The sequence below is a fragment of the Siphateles boraxobius genome, unplaced genomic scaffold, assembly GCF_051911475.1.
Source record: "Siphateles boraxobius isolate OS27281-9 unplaced genomic scaffold, OSU_SipBor_1 16, whole genome shotgun sequence".
In the NCBI taxonomy this organism is placed as follows: Eukaryota; Metazoa; Chordata; class Actinopteri; order Cypriniformes; family Leuciscidae; genus Siphateles; species Siphateles boraxobius.
The window spans coordinates 9,316,364-9,333,265 of NW_027508766.1; the positions used below are offsets into that span (position 1 = coordinate 9,316,364).

At 44.9% G+C, this 16,902-nt stretch overlaps 1 protein-coding gene across 1 annotated transcript in view; it reads left to right on the forward strand.

The window, feature by feature from the left end:
* The window catches only part of tmem8b (transmembrane protein 8B), a 230,241-nt gene that overhangs the window by 103,579 nt on the left and 109,760 nt on the right, over nucleotides 1-16,902 (forward strand). The window contains exon 3 of the mRNA XM_077231543.1: nucleotides 1,532-1,739. Coding sequence (XP_077087658.1) covers nucleotides 1,532-1,739 — 208 coding nt within the window. The remainder of the gene's footprint in view (nucleotides 1-1,531; nucleotides 1,740-16,902) is intronic.

Below are 16,902 nucleotides of genomic sequence, written 5' to 3' on the forward strand. Positions count from 1 at the left end.
CCCCGCATGCTACCAAATTTAAGGCGGGGAAGGACAGGGCTTAGGCAAGGGAAGTCACTGCTGTTCCTACAGGTCCACTGGGAAAGCGTTCCCCGTACATTGAAGGAAGGGACGCTGCGGAAGCCATATCCAACCCAGAGGGAGGTAACGTGGAAAATACACATATGAACTGGGCGGAAACTGGGCAGTCTAACATATGGAATGTCACTGGGGTGGCTCCAGCCTTAGACGGGAGGAGACACACCGGACAGTGATGGCAGAGAGACTCTGCCGAGGGAAGACACGGGCTCACCGCAGGGAGCCGTATCGTGGAAGAATACACATATGGGGTCGCCGTAGGGACCGCAACATATGGACCCAGCCTAACACAGGTTCCACACTGCTTACGAATGGTAGGCCTAACACCAGACGTTCCGCACGTCCGACGTCGGAGGGGTGTGGAGGAACTCAACAGGGTTCAATTTTAAGGGAACTCAACTGGAGTAGAAAGGCGCACGTATCCAGTCCATAGGAGGGGAATGGCGCAGCAAGCCGACACTTGAACCGGGCAACTCGCGCTGTAGAACACCAGCACTGGGAGAGTCTTCCTGAAGAACACCGACACACTCGCTCGTTGTAGACAACAACACTCTCAGAGACATCAAACGATCGGCTCCGAAGCGAAAGGCAACTAGTGCGTGCATCCACTTCCGTATTTATACCCGCGCCGCGGGGGCGGAGTGTGTCATGCGAATCACGCACGCCAATTACATTGGCTCGTTCAATAGTACTCGAAGAGGATAGGCTCTCTAGCGAGATCCCCATTCAGTCGACCGTCAACTACGTCTGACGTTATCGACTGAAAGGGAAACAGTGTTGCGTTACCATACAAATTTAATGAAATGTCTTTATTCCATTATATCCACGGGACTCGCGTGTGGCGCAGATATCTGTCTCTCATTAGCAATCACGCCCAGATTCATTCCACAGTCATGTTAAAAAACATCAATGTATTCACTCATCCATAAACATTATTAGATCCATGGCATGACGACAAGTTCCATAATTCCGCTTATTTGTCATCAACCTACGCCTTTGCTATTGTAAGAGGTTAGGGACCCCTAGCGGCAAAAAAAATACATACTGTAGCTTAAAGTAATTTCCTTATGGGGTTCGTCGGCTGGTCTCCTCACTCTAGGTGATCTCAGGTTTTACTATCCTTGTGGAGAAGGACTTTTACTATACTATGTTTATGAAAACATTAAGGTAAATTGTGTAATTTCAGCACCACTAGATGCACCAAACTGAATTGCCTTTTTATTTTTGAGCATACCAGATGCACTGAACACAATATTATCCGGTGGTGTGAATCGGGGAGTATCTGTTTGACAGACTTTTTGTAGTTCTATTTTGTGCCAGTTTTATTAGGAAATTCAAGCCTCATTTGCATCACACTGGATTGTAAAAGATGACAGTCTCAATTGCATTTGGTCTCATCCAAGGTAACGGTCCACAGCTTGTTTTGAAATGTAACCTTCTCTTTTGTTTACAGGTACTTCAGGTCAGGAGCTCCACCTGTAATCAACCCCCTCCAGACACGATTTCCAAAGGACACCATCATACCAGGCTCCTTCGCTGTCACTTTGACATGGACGCTGCCAAACCGCACCACAGGAGTTTTCAATGTCACCAGCCCCCTCCCTGGAGACTGGTTCCTGGCTGCACATTTACCAAAGGATGAGGGGAAGATCTCTGTCAAGGTGAGTATAAACATCGAGGATAAAGCAATCAGTGATCACAGGCCCAAATATTAGAGAATCATTTCTGCTTTTAACAAGAGCTAAGCTTGTTCATGATGAAAAGTGCCTCATACTCATGGTTGTGCACGTACAATCCTCTCGGCATTTATGCATTTATAATTGAAGCTGCTTACTTCCGCACAGTCAGTGGGTGGTCTTGGGTAGTAATTTAAAAGTGAGTGCTGTGATTTCAGAACTTGTCATGAACTTTTTTTTCAAATGAGATTATATATCTGGTTTCTGTCAGAGTGCTCATTATTTCGCTTGCCTCATAAACTCAAAGACAATGGATTTTTTTGCATAATGTCCTGAATATTAAATTATATAGATTACATTATGTTAGAAGTGCATTGCTTTTTTAAAATGGTTAATTTTCTTATTGTTCACAAAACCACACACTTGTCCAAGTTTTACGTATGTCTCTGCAGTATGGAAGCATATTTTCACCTCCGAATAAAGCATAAAAAGCATAATTGTGAGGTAAATTGTAGAATAAGAAAATCCTCATGTGAGATATAAAGTCACATTGTGAAATAAAATGTAGCAATTGCGAGATTTAAATTAGTCATACTGTGACATATAAAGTCACAGTGTGATATGTAAAATTACATTACGACTTACAAAGTTACAATTTGGATATATAAAGTATCAATAGAGTCACAATTTTTTTATTTTTTTATTCAGACAGCCTTTCTGCAGGACACCAAAGCTATTTTCATAAGTAAGCAAAGGCTCAAAGTTCAGAGAGCTGCCATTGCTTAAAATGCACTTAAGAAGAAAGCATTGTAAGAAATGTGTAAATAATAGCATGTTAGCAGTGGCTAAATTACAGCCTAATAATGCTTCATACCAGTAAACACAATTCTACAACAGGCTGTAGTATTCTTATAAGGGGTATTACTGCCCAGAGGGAACCTTTAAATGGGGGAAATCAGACAGTGTTTAAAGGGCTCATGCTGCTGGCTCACAGTGGCTACTGAGTTCGCATAATGCTTACATATATGGATTTTTAATTCTCTACAAGAAAGTGCATTTCACAGATTTATAAATATATTAAATAGTTAGCACAACAATGTCATGTGCGGCAAGTTTATTTTATTTTATTTACATTCACGGTTCTTCTTACAAATATATTGGATAACACTCTATTTTCTTTTTTAGAAGTAATCTACTGAAAGACTTAAATATGAGATAAAATGAAAGTGTGTAATGTTTCCCTATAATAATTTTTTTCCATTGTGGGAGGTTCCAAAGAAATGACCAAGACCAGTTGAAGGTGTTATTTTTGGCATTTTTGTATCATTATTTTTAAAAGGATGCTGTCCAAATAATTAAGTCCCCAGTGCATATTATACAGGCCACACAATCTTCTGTTCCTGAAAAGAATGGATATGCCAAGATTAATTTTATGTCTGCGTTACAGAGTTATAACTGGATACATTCCACTAGTTTATATTTGCATGTAGATATGGAGAACTCGTTTTCTCTGTTTCATTGAGACTCACATCTGCTTTAATTGTGCTGCCATGCATAATTTAGCCAATATCTGACAGTTCTGTAAAATGGAAGAAAATTGCTATTACATTCAGGAAAAAGGCCTGAAATATGATGTTGCGCTTGCTTTAATTATATTAGGAAACAGCAATAGCCAAAGTGTATTTTTGGCCTCTAGCGTGTACATCTTCAAACTGTGCAAGTAAAACTTGGAATTTTTTTATTTTTTATTAAAGGAATAGTTCAGCTATAAATGAAAATTGCCATAAATTGAATCACCCTCATGCCGTTCCAAACGCTTATGACTTTCTTTTTCTTTGGAGCACAAGTTGAAAGTTCATGACAAATGTACAACTTGTGAATTGGATCTTTGCAATGAATCAGATTTAGTTTACAAACCAAGTCTGAATGATTTGTTCACAGATCAGATTGTTCTGGTTCTTGCTGATTCAGCGTTTTGGTTAATAGCTTACTAGAGAGGAACTTAAATTCTGTTTCTCACACCAAGCTAATGCGTGACATCAAAATAATTATATTTTATATTTTATGGCGCTTTTGACCTATGAAGCTTTAAAGTTTTAGTCCCCATAATTGCTTAAAGAATAGCCAGCGGATACATTGAAACTTCCACGAAAGAAAGTCGTATTGGTCTGGAATGATACAAGGGTGAGTCGGGGGAACTAATCCTTTTTAAGTTACCCTGGTAAAATAAGATTTTTAACAACATCTTTACAGTGCATCGCATCTAAATGAATCTCACATTGGAGTAAACTCCTCACGTTAATTGGAATCCTCACGTCCACAATAGCATTAGCTCAATCTCCATCCACAATCTTAAAAACTCTCCCTCTGCTGAGCTTTGTCCTTCCCTGCTCTCACTTATCTTAGAGCCACCAGGCCTGCACTTCAGACTTTCTCTTTAATTAACTGCAGCAGGTTTGGTGGTGGTGGAGGCCATTCTCCTGGATTAAGTGCAATAATTCTATACTGTGTACTCCACTTTAAGGGCACTGTTTTCCTCTGAGCCCACAGGGTCATAGTGCCAGCCAATTAGACAGAGACAAAGCTTGGGACGACGAAGGCTTTCTCCTTTCTCTTGGTGTGGGGAAAGACAGAACTTGTGGAGCAGAAAAGCTCATGGCCGAACCTACTGAGATGGAGTAATTGGAGGAAGTGTGGAAAGCGAAACCGTGGTTTCCCTGAGGAATGCATTTTTTTATTTATTAGTCCGTGTCGTTAAATGGGGGTATGTTATATAGGACTTCTGTGCAGCTGAAAGGGACTGTGAGACTGTGAGCTATCACAAATTTACTCTGTGGCTATCTTTGTAATGTTGGCGCTCACGTCTTTTTCTGTGTGTGCAGTATGCAATAAGCTCTTGTTTACTTAAATAGTTTTGGAGATTTCAGTCTTTCTCCATTGTTTGAACCAATTTGCTGAAATCACATTAAAACAGTATTTTTCAGGCTGCCATTTTAGAGTAAACAAACTCTGCTTTGAACTGAAAGGCGGGACTTTCATTGCTATGGACGCCATTTTGAACACTGCATTTTTTCTTTTTCACTTTTCTGAATTTCACATGGGAAGTTGGCAATAATAATAATAATTAATAACATCAATCATACAGAAATGCAACTGAAAAACTACTGCTATTAATAATAATTATAATAATAATAATAGTAAAAATAATTGTTATTATTTCAGAGAGAGTGTATCAACATGCACCAATCCAAAATTGTTCTATATATCCTAATCATTTGTTAACAACATGCATTCACTACTTCATTGAGCTCATTGTTTCTACCTTAAATTAATACATTGTTAGCTAACTGCGTGTCACATTTGTGTCTGTTTGATTCTGTCCTGTTTAGATCTTCTGTTTGTTTTCAGTATTAGTCACATGTCTTTTGTTTTCCCGCCACTCATCTATTACCATGCCTATCGTCATTAGTCCATCTTCATCACCTGAGTCTTGTCAATTACCTTCATCTGTGTCACCTGGTTTATGTTCATCAGTGTCTGTATTTAGTTCCCTCTGTTCAGTCAGTCTTGGTCTGTTCTGGTCTATGTTACATTGTTGTGTGACCTACCTGTGTGTATCGCAGTAGTTTAATTGTAATTAAAACAGTTTGTATTTGAGCCTTCAGCCTTCTCGTAATCTTATGCCTGCACACACCCTTACAGCGTGATTATTTTTATATACATTTCTGAAATCCATAACTTGGACACAGTCACCTCTGATAACAGATCACTCTAAATTGTAAGGCACATGGATTTTCTATAAAGCTGCTCTGAAACAATGTGTGTTGTGAAAATAAATGTAAATGTAAATTGAATTGTATTATTTTTCTTTTCCACGTTCACAACAGCATGAGCTGAATCTCAATAATAATACAAATAGAAATAATGTATTATTATTATTATTTGCTTGTGACTTAAAAATTGCCCTGTACATCACAAGTTAATGTTCAATTCTTAATCCAATCTTGAAATTCACATCATGATTGTAAACTGCTATGACCCTGTACAAGCCTGTAACTGACTGAGGACTAACAGCTTGCAGCACCACAGCTCCGTGGACACATGGTGCACAGAGGTGAATCCCAGCGGAGCAAAGCTGCAGCGGCCCTCAGCAAAGTGCAAGTCTGTTCTCTCAGCTGATGAGCTCCACAGTGTCTGTGAGGCTAATCAGGGAGCAGCCGGACCCTGCTCTACAGGCGCAGTCACAGAAGCAGATGGCCAATTCTAGAGAGAGAGAGAGGAAAGGAAAGAAAGAAAGAAGGAAGGAAGAGGAGGGAGGGGGGGGGGGGGGTGAGTAAGTCAAGCACGCGGTAAAGATCAGCCGGCCGTCTCTGCTGGATAAAGCTGCCTCAGTGGATAAGCAGCGACCAGAAGCGGAGCATCCTGACAGTTTGCCTTGCACTAACTAAACTCTTGGAGGAAATCAATAAACTAATTGGAATCTGTCAGCACTTGGAGATGTGTTATCGTTCAGTGCATCTTTGTTGTTTTGGGTAAGGTCTACACAAGTTGGGAGGGGGGCTGTCAGTTTTGTGTCTGTTTATCTCTGTATTGATTTAAAAAAAAAAAAATTAATTTAGTGTACAAACCAAAACATATTCTAGGTTTTCTGTGTTATTAAGGTGTGCCTGGTCAGTTGATGCCAATATTTATATTTAATGAAATGCCATAATTTCCTATTTCCCAACAGTTCAATAGGGTCTAGTCTATGATTGTTAGGGAGCAGGAGAAGATCAGCCATTTTAGTTTGATAATAATTAATTATTAGTTTTCAGTGGTTATAAGTGGTGTACAAATTTTTCTCATTGTTAAAAATTCATTTAACTCTTTCCTCGCCATTGACAGAATTTTTCCGGCTTTCCGTGTTTTCACTGTTATGCGGTAGGGGCCACTATTACGCATCTTCTGAAAGAAATCTCCTGATCAAAACAAATGCCAAGAAGATGCAGAAACAAGCGATATATCATATGCAATCATATGTATATGTAAAATAACGTGATCACCAACATTAAACAGCATATAGCCTAAATAAAATCTGAATGAAATTCCAGGACTAGCTGTAGGACTGTGAAGCTTTCCTTCACAGAGTTGATGGACTCGATCTACTCCATCTATGTTTTGATCATCGTTCTGAATCCGATCCAGACGTAGTTTTTGACCAAAAATAGTTTTTCTCAGCTTTTTACTCAAAATGTTGCTTTTTTTTATGAAACTTACATTCAAGTGTTGCTAAAAACAGAATGCTATAATAAAATGAGTGTTTTTGTTTAAAAGCAGAGACTCTTTTTTTTCCTTTTGATATAGGCATTGCATGTTCAGATATTCATACAACAAAATATCCTGGGGGCCATTAAAATGTTGTGAAAATTATAAAAAAACTCTGGGGCGGCTGACAACTTTTTATTTTTTAACGCTGGCGGGGAAAGTGAACACATCCGAACTTTAAGGCATTCAATCATACTGTAGGTTTATTCCTCTGAAAGTATAAATAAGTCAAGTCACCTTTATTTCTATAGTGCTTTATACAAAACAGATTGTTTGAAAGCAGCTTCACAGTAATAAACAGGAAAATATTAATCAATGATGCAGACTTCTTATAGATATAACACAAAAATTCTGCCGTAAAGCAGCTCTACAGAAGGCAATAGTGCCATTATGCAGCTCAGTTCCGTTCAGTGTTGATTCAGTTCAGTTTAATGACTGTGTAAAGTTAATCAATTATGAAATAAATTCATTTACACTAGAAATAATCCTGTTGCTCTATCAAAATATTATTTTGTTTACATCTTAGCCAGCTTGACACACCAACACTGTCTCAACAAATGGGGTGAGTTTGGGGGTTTGTTCAGCCAATAGAAAAAGTTTAAAATCTGTTTGAGAAGAGTAATTCGATATTTAATTCTGTGAAAACAGTGGTGAAAAGATGACTTACTTCGCCTAAAGGACAGTTCACTCTCATTATTTAGTCACCCTTATGTTGTTCTAAATCTGAATGATTTTTTTTAAATATATATACATACAGTATAATCAGTGGTATCCAATGTTTTTTTGACATTTGACTTTAATTGTATGGACAAAAACAGTTGAAACATTCTTCAAAATATCTTCTTTTGTGTTCCAAAACAAGGTCATACAAGTTTGGAACAACATGAGGGTGAGTAAATGATGCATTATTGCATTATCTATAGAAATATTATTGCTTATCTTTTCTTTCTTTCTTTTAGCCAATGACACTCAAAATGTGTAGACACTCAGTGTAGAGAGGCGGAGAAAGACAGTTTGTAACATATTTGTACAAAAGTAAAAACTACTGTTGATCAGAACTTGCTGCAGATTTGGGTATTTAACATCCCATTTTTTTTTTACAGGATCCAAAAAAACTCCCACACGGATGAGCTAACTTTTTAAAGTGTTTTGCTTTTTTATCTCATGTCATCTTCTCCAACATGATTTGAGCTGCAGTAGTAGGTACACACTTCTTCGTCTTTTCAGGTTTTATGACAAGTGGCAACTAGTGATGAGGTCCAATATGCCAACTATATTTCTAAGTGTCAACCAGATTAATGGTGCTAGATTATTTACATTATCATATATGTATTAACATAAAATCAATATTTCATTGTTATCATCAATACCGGTGGTTTGGTGACACATCTAATATAAAGCGAAAAGGGATTGCTACAACCAGCCAACTGTTGATAGAAGTAAGAAAGCAGAACTTGTCTGTCATCGCTGATTTATTTCTAGACTTGGGAGCCAAAGCGCAGAGCAGAAGTGGAGAATTGTGGGGGGAACACCAGACTTTACCAGTAATGAGACTGTGGATCCCTGCAGTTCTGTTCCTTGACAAATGATAAATGTTTTTCATACCAGGCCGAAAAGCTACGCTCAACTGCCTTAGTTCCTTATATGCTGCGGTTTCACGCACAAGTACTTTATAAAGTACAATCATATACAGAGAGGATTTTTTGAGAGATTTCTTTTATTTTGGTTTAGTTGCATTACCAGACACATGTTTTGAGTCAACCATGATCCACCATAAATAATAAAGAAATCTTTTTCTCATTGGCCATATGGACTCCTCCTCCTCGTTCTGCATGAGCAGCATGTCAGAGATATTATCCCTCACACAGCTGGAGACCACATTAGACATGCAAAATGCCAACAACAGGCCACTATCAATTCTGTGTACTGTTTGGTGCTCTGCACGCTTGCACAGAGGGCTCTAATTATTTCACTAGTTGCTCAAAGTTGCCAAATTTGTGCTGTGAAAAGGGAAGCAATTATTTTCATATTTTTCTCTCTCTCTTCCTTTTGTGCTGTGTGTCTGCGCTGGCACATGAGTTGCAAACATCCCCCCTAATCAAATCAGATCAATGAAGAATTTGTAAGGAGGCAGAGGCGTCACGAGTTGACAAATCTTGCATGTCAGACACAATGCAAAAATGGCGGGGCGGATGGAAGCAGGACGGGGGTACAGAATCAAGGCCGTGTCTGCCTCCACCAGCACCAGCTGTGCCTGCTTTATGTATGCAGCCATGGACAAACAACAGATGGGGCTCCTTCTTCAGTTTGTTGTTTAATGGTCGCTTTTTGCTTTTCCATCCTTATTCCAATTCCAATCTGCCATTTTAAGCTAAGAACTGATGTTTTTTTTAAATTTTTTTATTTACTTGCATGCAGACTCTATAGTAGTAAAATTACACTTTTTACATGAAACATTGAATCCGTGGCAGAAGGACACTAATCCTTAATAAACCTAATACTTGCAGATCGAAATACTTGTTTACTAACTACCTTCCTCTGGCAGGCATTATAGATTTAAGAACATTTTATCTTTTTTTTTTTATTCAGCAGGGATGCATTAAATTGATCAAAAGTGACATTAAAGACATGTATAATGTTTGACATATTTCTATTTCAAATAAATGCTGTTCTTTTAAACTTTCTTATCAAAGAATCAAAGAAAAAAAAAATCAGTTTCCACAAAAATAATAAGCAGCACAACTATTTTCAACATTGTTGATGAAAATAATAACATATTTCTTGATCAGCAAATCTGCATATTAGAATGATTTTTGATGGATCATGTGACTAGTAATGATGCTGAAAATGTAGTTCCCTTTCGTTGTCACTCCGAGTTACGTCGGATGACAACGAATGGGGTTTCGCTTAGAACACCTATCGACTTCGAGTATTACAAAACGAGCCAATGGCAAAGAAATGCCATGGGTCTGCGGAATTTGCATAGCGTATCTCCGCCCCACCTCGTGGGTATAAAAGGAGGAAGCCGGCAGCAAGCAGAAATGTTTTCGCTTCGGAGCCAAGAGTATGTCTTCACTCCACAGTCATCTCTGACTTCGCTCTACGAGACGAGCTTCTCTCTCCGGTGTTGGTGTGACGGTGATCTGCAGCGATCTCACAGTGCCTGCTGATCTGTGCAGTGATCTGCCAGTGTGTGTGTGTGTCTCCCTGTGTGCTTCAACATCGCAGAGTTTTTTTCTCCTCTCATAAAAGAGCTCGCACGCGGCACGTTTTTTTAAAGACGTCTCGCCCGTGCATTTCTGGTTGCATCGGACTGGTATCGGACTCTGATGGGCACGAGCGCGGTCTAGTGTGTTTGGGCTTTGATCATGCTTGAACAGCGCTCGTGGGTGACTCATGTTCTCGCTGGGAACGTGATCATCGCGTCATATATAGGTCGAGACTCGGTGAACTCGCAAGAGTGAGAGTCCCCTCATCCACCCCCCGATCTTCGGCTGGTGGCCAGGGTGACCTGAGGGTTACGGTCTGGATCAAGGCGCCGACTATGTGTCCGCGACCCCAGCCCCCCTCTTCAATGTCGGTGCACGCTAGTGAACTGCTGATTCCCGCGAATCTACCCTCTGATGGCCCGCGTGTTTCAGTTGAAGCTACAGAGGAAGATGCCATGTCTATTGCAGCATCACTAGGTGGGTTTGAGTCTTCTGGAAGTGAGGGCTCGTCACAGCTGCCACCTTCCGGTGTGCATACGGCTGTGCCTGAGTCTGATCCGGAGATGACGGCCATGCTTTCCTGGGACGGTGGGTTTTGGGTAAGGCCGCCGACCCTCGTCCACGGCAAACCCCAATACCTCTCTTCCCGGACGTGCATGATGAGATCTCGAAGTCCAAGAAGACCCCCTTGTCTTCTCGGGACCGCTCGCTGATCTCATCCGCCTTTCCTCCCCTCGATGGGGCCGCTGCCCATGGGTACACTGGGGTCCCCCTGGCTGAACGCTCTGTTGCGATGCTATGTGTCCTCAGAGTGCTTCTTCTCGGCGCAATCCTAAGCACCCGCCCGTGGCCTGTAGTTTTTCGTATACGCTTGTGGCGAGATCCTATAGCGCCACGGGACTGGCAGCCGCCTCACTGCATGCCATGGTCATTCTGCTGGTCCACCTGACCCAGATGCTCATGGACCTGCACGAGGGCGGGACTGACCCAGGGCTCTTCACTGAGCTGCGCGCCGCCACTGACCTTGCTCTCTGAGCGACGAAAGTGGCCGTACGCTCCCTGGGTCAGGTGATGCTCACCATTCTGTGGCTGAACCTGTCTGATGTGCTGGATGTCGCGCGGAACCGTCTGTCCGACATTCCCATATCCCAGGTCGGCCTCTTCGGCGGTGTGGTTGAGGGCTTGCCCAACAGCTCTCAGCCGCCCATTAGCAGACTGCCATTGATTCTGTCCCGACGGCCCCACCGTCCGCTCAGATCCCTTGGTCTGCCCACCGCCGAAGGCGCCCCCCCGCGGCTCCCACCCCGCCCGTTCACCCGGGTCGGCTCTGGAGGCCGCGGTCGGACGCCACAGTCCTCTCCAGCCCCGCACCCCGCTACACGCCGGGTTAAACGGCGCTCTTGAGATGGGCTCCTCAGAGATGGGACTCAGTTCTTTCCAGGAGTTGGTAGCAGGACCACTCCTTTCCCCGGGGGAGGGCCGGGGAAGAATCCTTATTCTCCAAAGAGCTGACTCTCCCGTCTCTGAGCAACAGAGAGTTCTCGGACGTCACAGAGCGCCGCCCACAAGCCGTGCTCTCCTCGTCCCCCTCTGTCCCAGAGGTGGTTGACACGGCGTGCCGTCCATGGACCGCTTCGCCCCTGTCCCCCTCTGTCGCCAGACCCCAGGCAGAGCAGGCCCCCGCGGGACGACCAGGCTGGTCCTCCCCTGGTCCCCTCTGCCAGGGCGCGGTTGCTAACTGTGCCCCCACATCGGGCCGCTATGCCATCCACGTCTGGGCCAGTTACTCCGCTTCGTTGCCCCTCCGGGGGGACGCCTGTGGTTCGCATGATCCCGCTGGTTCAGTTCCTGGGAGCCTGGTTAGAGCTTCCCCGTCTGTCCCGATAGGTCGCGCGGACCATCAGGCTCGGCTATGCGATTCAGTTCGCATGGTCTCCTCCCCGCTTGGGGAGTCCGCTCCACTTTTTTCGGTGGCTATGCCCCCATCATGAGAGCAGAGATTGCCACCCTGTTGGCGAAGGGTGCAATCGAGACTGTCCCTCCAGCCGAGATGAGGTCCGGCTTCTACAGCCCCTACTTCATTGTCCCCAAGAAAACCGGTGGGTTACGGCCAATCCTGGACTTGCGCGTGCTGAACCGCTCCCTAACAGGATGCCGTTCAAGATGCTCACCGCCAAACGCGTTTTCGAATGCATACGGCCCCAGGATTGGTTTGCAGCGATCGACCTGAAGGACGCCTACTTTCATGTCTCCATTCTTCCTCGACACAGACCGTTCCTCCGTTTTGCTTTCGAGGGGCAGGCATATCAGTACGCGGTTCTCCCTTTCGGGCTAGCCCTGTCTCCTCGCATCTTCACGAAGGTCGTCGAGGCTGCCCTTGTTCCCCTTCGGGAACATGGGTTCGCATCCTGAGTTATATCGACGACTGGCTGATCCTAGCTCACTCTCGAGATCAGGTTTGCGAACACAGGGACCTAGTGTTTCGCCACCTAGCTCGTCTGGGCCTTCGGGTCAACTGGGAGAAGAGCAAACTTTGCCCTGTGCAGAGGATCTCTTTTCTCGGTATGGACATCGACTCGGTCGCCATGTCCGCGCAGCTTACGAGCGAGCGCGCGCAGTCACTGCTGACTTGCCTGAGACAATTCAAGGGCAGGTGTGTGGTTCTACTGAAACTCTTTCAGAGGCTCCTGGGGCATATGGCATCTGCAGCCGCGGTCACGCCGCTTGGATTGCTTCATATGAGACCGCTTCAGCTTTGGCTTCGCGACCGAGTCCCGAGGTGGGCATGGCAACACGGCACGCTCCGAGTACCAGTTACTCCGACCTGCCGTCAGTTCTTCACCCCGTGGTCGAACCTCAGTTTTCTCAGGGCAGGTGTCCCCCTGGAACGAGCTTCCCGGCATGTTGTTGTCTCAACAGATCCCTCCACCACGGGCTGGGGCGCCATGTGCAATGGACATGCTGCTGCGGGCTCCTGGACAGGACCCCAGCGGCTATGGCATGTCAATTGCCTCGAGTTGTTGGCAGTACGCCTTGCCCTGCACCGCTTCCGGGCGCTGCTCAGGGGTCAACACATACTAGTCCGATCAGACAATACCGCCACAGTAGCGTACATCAACCGTCAACGCTCGCGCCGTATGTCACAACTCGCCCGCTACCTCCTCCTATGGAGTCAGAAGCATCTGAGGTCGCTTCGAGCCATTTTCATTCCCGGAGCGCTGAACTGTGCAGCCGACGAGCTCTCACGGCTTCAGCCACTCCCTGGAGAATGGCGACTCCATCCCCAGTCTGTCCAGCTGATTTGGGACCAGTTCGGGGACGCACAGATAGATCTGTTTGCCTACCACGACTCGACCCATTGCGCCCAGTTTTATTCCCTGACCGAGGGCACGCTCGGCACGGATGCTCTAGTGCACAGCTGGCCGCAGGGCCGCAAGTATGCGTTTCCCCCAGTGAGCCTTCTTGCGCAGACCTTGCGCAAGGTCAGGGAGGACGAGGAGCAGGTCATCCTGGTTGCCCCTTACTGGCCCAACCGGACCTGGTTCCCCGAACTAGTACTCCTCGCGACAGCACCTCACTGGCCGATCCCTCTGAGGAAGAACCTTCCTTCTCAGGGACGGGACACCCAATGGCACCCTCGTCCCGATCTCTGGAACCTCCACGTGTGGCTCCTCGACAGGACGAGGCAGGTTTGAGTTCCCTACCACCAGCGGTGGTGGCTACCATCACTTCCGCTAGGGCGTCGTCCACTAGACACGTCTATGCGTTGAAGTGGAACCTCTTCGTCAGCTGGTGCTCTTCTCATCGAGAAGACCCCCGGAGATGCTCGATCAGCGTTGTGCTTTCCTTCCTTCAACAGGGGCTGGAGCGAAGGCTGTCTCCCTCCACCCTAAGGTCTATGTTGCCGCTATTGCAGCACACCATGACCTCATCTAAGGTAAGTCGGTGGGGAAGCACGACCTGGTCATCAGGTTCCTGAGAGGAGCGAGGAGACTAAATCCGCCTCGCCCTCCTCTCGTTCCCTCTTGGGACCTCTCAGTGGTTCTAACTGTCCTGAAGAGTGCTCCGTTTGAGCCACTGCAATCAGTCGAGCTTAAATTCCTGTCTATGAAGACAGCGCTCCTGGTTGCTCTGGCCTCCATCAAGAGGGTAGGGGACCTGCACGCATTCTCCGTTGACGAAGCGTGCCTGGAATTCGGGCCGGCTTACTCTCACGTGATCCTGAGACCCCGGCCTGGATATGTGCCCAAGGTTCCTACCACTCCCTTCCGGGACCAGGTCGTGAACCTGCAATCGCTGCCCCCGGAGGAGGTAGACCCAGCCTTGGCACTGCTCTGTCCAGTACGTGCTCTCCGCGCCTATGTAGACAGGACGCAGTGTTTCAGGACCTCAGACCAGCTCTTTGTCTGTTATGGTGGGAAGCTGAAGGGAAAGGCTCTCTCCAAGCAAAGGTTGTCTCACTGGATAGTGGACGCCATTGCTTTGGCATACCAGCAGCAAGGTCGACCGTGCCCCCTTGATGTGACTGCCCACTCCACCCGGAGTGTGGCATCCTCTTGGGCTCTAGCGCATGGCACCTCGCTAACAGACATCTGCAGAGCTGCAGGCTGGGCGACACCTAACACATTCGCCAGATTCTACAATCTCCGAGTGGAGCCAGTGTCCTCTCATGTACTCGCTTCAACCAGCTAGTACTGGACCCGCTCAGGTGTCTTCGCTTGCTCGCCATTCCACTCCACGGACTGGATACGTGCGATATTCTCCTCAGGTGAGCTTCCCCGAAAGCCCTGAGTTCCTCCAGCACTCCTGACGTTGGCGCCAGTGTCTATTGCCTGTGCGTCGGCTAGGTGTCTCCCGTGTGCATGGTCCCTCCCCTGAGCGACCCCCACATGTGTATTTCCACTGTAAGCCTCTCGTAGCATGTGTCTTTCCCTTGGCAAGCCACCTTGCCACCCCTGGGGTTGACATATTCCACCTGCAGCTGGATACCCCAGTGTTCTCCATATGCTCCTTCGGGTCATATGTGTATTCTCTAAGTCCCCCCCCCCCCCCTCCGGGTTGGCATTAATTGCATACTTCCCCTAGCTTGGGATATGCTTCCCAGTGTACCTTGGTATTCCTGTGTTAAATGGAGTCCTTCGTCCAGTCTCGACAGGGATCTCGATTTACGCAGGGCACTGGAAGACAGCTGAGAAGGTGGCGTGATTAGACTGGTAACCCCATTCGTCGTCATCCGACGTAACTCGGAGTGACAACGAAAGGGAACGTCTACGGTTACGTATTGTAACCCTCGTTCCCTGAGTAGGGAACGGAGAGGTTACGTCTGCCTGCCACTTTCCGCTGTACCGCGGGGATCGCCTGAGCTCAGTCTTGGCTCCTCAGCGAAGAAACATATCTGCTTGTTGCCGGCTTCCTCCTTTTATACCAACGAGGTGGGGCGGAGATACGCTATGCAAATTCCGCAGACCCATGGCATTTCTTTGCCATTGGCTCGTTTTGTAATACTCGAAGTCGATAGGTGTTCTAAGCGAAACCCCATTCGTCGTCATCCGACGTAACGTCTCCGTTCCCTACTCAGGGAACGAGGGTTACATACGTAACCGTAGACGTTTTAACAACACAGGAATAAATTGCATGCACATAAAAAAATGTGAAAATCATGTTTTTAATTAGTTTATATGTCTATATGGTGTTTTTAATATGCTTTCATACAAACCATGTGTAAAGTCATGTCAAAACCATTGCTGAGTATTTTCTCCTTAAAACGGCAGTGAACCAAAGACAGTCTCAAAAACGCGGTTTGAAATTGCTGGTGTTTCTGACGTCGCAAACTAAACTAAACTAAACTAAACTAAACTAAACTAAACTAAACTAAACTAAACTAAACTAAACTAAACTCAAGAGAAGCCAGTTTATCCCGGTATTGTTCTGTTGATATGAAAAATCGGGTACGTTTAGCAATATAGCGGGTGATTTATGATGTATAATACGATGTTATGATGAACTATATGCCTTTCTCCACTGATGTTCTAAGTTGTTCAAAGCGTTTAAATGGATGCTGATTTTTGGAAGGCAGCTTTCCGACTCTGAGGTGGCGAACAGGAACATAGTTTGTGTAACATTAGGAACACATTATTAGCTGTTTGATAACGTAGTCAAGCAAAAGGCTAATAATTATCGTTATGTGTCCGACGTTGTAAAGAGTGAAACCTTTGTGCAGGGTTTACTACAGTAACTTGAGTAAAAGTGGTGTGAGTGAGTGGAGGTGGAGATAATTAGCATATTCATGGACGAGTATATTAAATGAAGCAAGGGTGTACATTAAAGCTATTTTAAGACTTGAGTTTTTTTTTTTATTACTGTTAAAACTGTTTAAATATAATTTTGGTAATCAAAGATAAGTTTTAAGGGATGCAATTATTGACTACTGGTGGGCCTTAAGATGTTTGCTGTTTTTACTGTGTTTTTGATCAAATAAATGCAGCCTTGGTGAGCATAAAATGATTATTTCAAAAACATTAGGCCCCAGTGCAACCTTTGTGTAAAAATGTTGTAATATTGGCTGGCAAAAGATTCTGGTATGATGGTCATTTAGGTAGTTTAAATATGCATATACAGAAAATGTGCATACTATG